The sequence below is a fragment of the Cryptomeria japonica genome, chromosome 8 (genome assembly GCF_030272615.1).
Source record: "Cryptomeria japonica chromosome 8, Sugi_1.0, whole genome shotgun sequence".
NCBI classification, from domain to species: Eukaryota; Viridiplantae; Streptophyta; class Pinopsida; order Cupressales; family Cupressaceae; genus Cryptomeria; species Cryptomeria japonica.
The window spans coordinates 597,233,982-597,239,123 of record NC_081412.1 but is presented as its reverse complement, the minus strand read 5'-3'; the positions used below and the strand labels follow the sequence as shown (position 1 = coordinate 597,239,123).

Genomic DNA, 5,142 nt, shown 5'->3' with positions numbered 1-5,142 from the left:
CTCCATTCACATCGAAAAAAAACAAAGCCTCTATATAATTTAGCCTTACCATGCAAAATGTCATCCTTTGTATTATGATTATCACATAAAATTGCAAGAAAATTATTTTCCAGTATAGAAATACTTACCTGACCCGGATATAGGGCCAGCCACTAGTCGACAATCCTTTCTATATCATCACCGAATCCAGTCCATTTAACAAAAACCCCATAGTTGCTATATAAATTGAATTGGGGGTCCATCAGATAATCCGGGATCATGCATATACGCCTCTGCCTAAAATTAGGTTTTGGCTCAAACATTCAAACTTTCCCGAGCGGCACCAAATTAGCCCCTGTAGCTGGAGAAAGCTTAGGATCTGATTGTTTGCGCTTATCCATATTTAAAGCTGTGCCTTTATTATTGCCCATCTTTTTGAGGGTCTTTTTCGAATGATACACTTGCCATCTTCCGTCGGAGGGAAGCGACAGGGTTTTGGCGTTTCTTACCCTAGTTTCATTATTTCTCCCAGAGTCGCCCTCGCAGAAGCCCGAAACCCTTCTTGCATTTGACACCGTTGTGTTTCTTGTAGGGATTCTCTTGCAAGGCGGACTGAAGACCGAGATGCTCTTCGGACAAGAGGCGAAAACCTGCCTGCTCCCCCCCGCCGAAAAACTCGCCAAATGCATAGTATTTTTAATTCACATTTTCGCCTATTAGCAGAGCATATTTTAGATACATTACTACAACACACATAATTATTTAATAAATGTTTTTTATTTTTAATTTAAAAAAATTATATTACATTAAATTATTTTAATTTTAATATAAATATAATAATTAATTAATAATATACTTATTTATTTTGCATTTTTTCTGTTTTATTCTATAACAATATTTAAAATAATATCCTTTAACATAATATACTTGTATGCTAAAAAAAAATTGTAACATAATGACAAAATTGCCCCATGGATAAATAGGGTAATCCTATGGTAAGTATCATATTAGGCTAGCCACCTATGTGATTTGATCTTGAGATCCTTTTATGGGTACACCAACATGAAAACTCATCATCTACACAATTCTTTGAGGGCATTTTTTATTCAAATGAGTCCCATGAACCAAAATAAGACAAAGTACCAACTTCAGCGAAAAATTCTGAAAAATTCAACAAATATCTCAGCCAATAGTGTACTTATAAAAAAAAAAAAAAAAAGATTTAGTAAATTGCAATATTCATTAAAATTAAATTAAATTTTATCAAAATGTAAAATGTGATTCATTTAAAAAATAAATAAATAAATAAAAATAAAAAAAATAAAAAATAAAAATAAAAATGATAAGATGTTGACAAAGAATAAAATTTTATGTTTCATTTTTTTGAAATTACTTCAAAATTGTACTATTTAAATACATTTTTTATATATCAATTTTTATTTATTTATAATTTTTTAACTTCATAAATTTATTTTAGATCAATTTAAAAAACTCATGTTAAAACAGAAAAAAAAATGTAAGGTAACTTTAAAATAATAATTATATTTTAACAAATAAAATTTTATATAGTCATTTTTAATAATTATAATAGTAATCATTTCAAAACATAATTTTTATAAAAAATTCATAAATTTGGAAACATATATATTCAATACTTCAATATACATTTCTTTTATTTATTTATTTTTTTAAATCAATAAAAGGCCGAGGCCAAAGAATTTTATTAATTTAAAAAATAGATAGAATTACATATACACCTCCATTTGGTGTGGGCACCGATAGGAAAGAATGGAGGGAAGAAAACCTCCGGTCTAGCCCAGATCCCTATTTTTACTTGTTACAATACAATAACAAATTTTTTGAAATGTTTCTTTCTTTTTCAGATTTTTAATAACAATTTAATTTTGCAACAAATTTATAATTACAAATATATTGTGGAAAATAAAATTCCCTCTTTGAGACCACAAAGTACTTTAAAAATTATGTTCTCTTTCAATTTTCTTTCAATTATTTTGTTACATCTTGATGGTGGTTTAGGGAACGTGACCCCAAACATTGATGCGAAAAATTCTTACACAGTTGAACTCAATAATATATTACAATCAATAACATGAACTATGAAAATCTAATAAATTTAATTTATGATTTAGACATTAAAAAGGATCACCTAAATTTGTCAAAAGCTTTTAAAAGAAAAAAAAAAAGAATTTTTTTTTATCATTGATAGGCTATATATAATTTAATAAACTTGGAATGGCAAAAGCTGACCAGTCCTTTAATACAATATAATTTAATAAACTCAATATGGCAAAACTTCACCATACTACTTTACAAATATACCTCTAACATTTAATCTCTTCCATTCCCCCACTCATCGTCAAAGGGAAAAGAAATAACACTATCGCTAACCATTTATAGTCTACCAACCATATCAGCGATCCACCCAATTCTATAGAACTTGCTAATAATAGGCTGGCTAATTAATTTGGCGGCAATATCTAAAGGCACAAACGGAACTCTACACACATGTAAAAAAACCAAGAAAAAACAATGGTAGCATTTGCAAGAAAAAACTATGAATTGAAATTTGTTTACAAAATTGAGGCAAACCAAAATCAATCTCCCTATAGCTCTGTTTCAAAATTAATAGGATGAATGGATATTTTCCATTGTATTCTGGCTTGACATATAAAATGAGTCAATACAATTCCTACCCATTGTGCTTGCATAATAGAAACGACACAATTATATGTTCCTACATGTATCATTTTGGTATATAGAAAATGAATTTTATGCATTGATTTATCATGGAAGCCAATAGAAAGTCTCCATTTAACCATATTAGTCTACATGTTAATCCATACATGTTATCCTTTTGAATGACAATTCCATCCATATTATCATTTAAAATTAGTACATGGTTGCATACATCATGTGATAAACATGAGTTCCAAATCCATAATTTTCAAAATCTCTTCCATAAATCACACCATGAATACATTTTCTAGATCACATAATATTTTTAAATCTACATGCTAGACTATACTCTATGGTAGACACTAAACCAAATTACACTGTTTGTCTTCACGTTTATAATAATCTAATGTTGAATTCATATATATTTTTATGCACTAATGGTCTTTTTATGTGTACATTCACATGAGTTTGTTTGAAGTGGCTAGCATAGTTTTAGAAGTAAATGAAGATGAACTTTCACGATAGCGCTACATGTTGTCACTCATGTTTGAGTGGGGCCACACCCTATCTTACCATCTCTACACTAAAACATCTTTTACTATTCATTGCTGACCAAACTACTTTTACAAGTGGAGTGACAACTTTATTTCCTCTTTTTCCTATAATTTTCACAGAATAAGGAAGTGGGAAAGCATGTACGATTTTGTTAGAACAATGCTTCTATAACCACTCAATTTGAAGTTTGAAAATGACTAAGCACTTGAAGAAAATTAGGCGCTATCCCAAAAAAACTACTTTTCTACCATTTGTATATACTGATATCGATAAAATGACATCAAAAAATCAAACTTGCCATATCATTTGAAGCAAAATGGCTATCCAGCTAATAAAATAATTCATTTGCTCTTTTATTAGAAGTGCAATTTATTCTTTATTATTGTCATTATGTTGGTTGCATAGACATCGCCACAGTTGAAGTAGCTAAGCAATTTTGTAGTTTTCAATCTCAACCTTTAAAAATATAGAATATGGTTATGTGTATATTTTTTATTTTATTAGAGAAAAGAAAATTGTTAAAAAGAACAATGTAATAAATTTTATATGTATTTAGCATTGACTATTATATGTGAGAGAGAAAATTAGGTGTTGTATGAGTGAAACATCTAGAAACAAAGCATTTATCTTGTAAAATAATATTATATAGACATTTTAATAGATCAATTTTTCTTCACAATTACTACATTTAATTTTTAAATAAAAGGAAACAACTTTCAAAATTTTGTAAGCTGTTTTATAATTCTAATCATTAATTGTGGAAGCTTAAAATAAGAACAAAATCCATACATTTAGAAAAGAGTACATTTTGTAGTACTACTCATTTGAAAAAGAAAAAATAGCACACATGACAAATGCAAGTAAACAAACATAAATATGAGTGACAACCCAAATGTGGAATAATCCAAGCAAAAGCTCAGAGCATCTTTTGTGAAATAGCTTCAGGGATTCACTATTCACAAAGGTCATAGATAAAATTATCCATGAAAGAAAAGCATATGTATCTCCATTTCATGTGGAAGCACAACACTGCAATCACAGTAGCAAATCCCACTCCGTAACTTAACCCCACTCCCACTGCCCACCATCTATCCATTACAACTGCATCTACACTTTCAGTGGTTGTATTATTCAATTCTTTGTAATTATGTTGTCTACCAAAACCAAGACTCTGTGTCCTGTTTTCAAGGGGAGGTCCATGAAGATTAGGATTTCCTAGAAAGGAAGAAATCTCAAAGGTTGAAAACTGCTTCCCTTGTGGTATTAACCCTGACAACTTGTTGTCAGAAAGATTCAACACAGCAAGGAATGTGAGATTTAAAAGTTGAATAGGAATCTTTCCTAACAAATTATTTTCTGAAAGATCCAAAGATTCCAAGTAAGTCAAGGCTCCCAAGGATTCTGGAATTACCCCACTTAGATTATTTTTTGATATGTTGAGAGAAATTAATCCTCTCAAGAGCCCCAATTCTGAAGGAATATTTCCTGACAAGTTATTATGTGACAAATCCATGAACTTGTCTTGTCCAATTATTTTAGAATATGGAATTCTCCTTCCTTTTATCCAAATTGTTACTTCATCAGCAAAATTCATTCCATAATCTGTGTCCAAACTTGAACCAACCTCATAATATGAAGAATATTGCAAATGGAAAGTTTGTGAATTATTGACCAAAGCACATAACTTGCTCACATCTGAAGGTATATTTCCTGATAATTGATTATCAGGTAAATCTAGAATTTGAAGATATTGCAACCTGAACAGCTGGGGCGGAATTCTACCATCAAATTTATTAGAAGCCAAGCTAAGAATTCTCAAATCTGTCAACTTTTCAATCCAAACAGGAATGCTACCTTCAAAATTGTTATTTCCTAGATCAAATATTTGTAGATCTGTGCAATTCGCAATAG

The 5,142-nt window shown here is 29.8% G+C and overlaps 1 protein-coding gene across 1 annotated transcript in view; it reads right to left on the bottom strand.

Annotated features, from left to right (window-relative positions):
* Positions 1–4,183: 4,183 nt before the first annotated feature.
* Positions 4,184–5,142, bottom strand: part of LOC131857822 (receptor-like protein EIX2) — a 54,905-nt gene continuing 53,946 nt past the window's right edge. The window contains exon 2 of the mRNA XM_059210557.1: positions 4,184–5,124. Within this exon, the coding sequence (XP_059066540.1) occupies positions 4,184–5,124 (941 nt within the window). The remainder of the gene's footprint in view (positions 5,125–5,142) is intronic.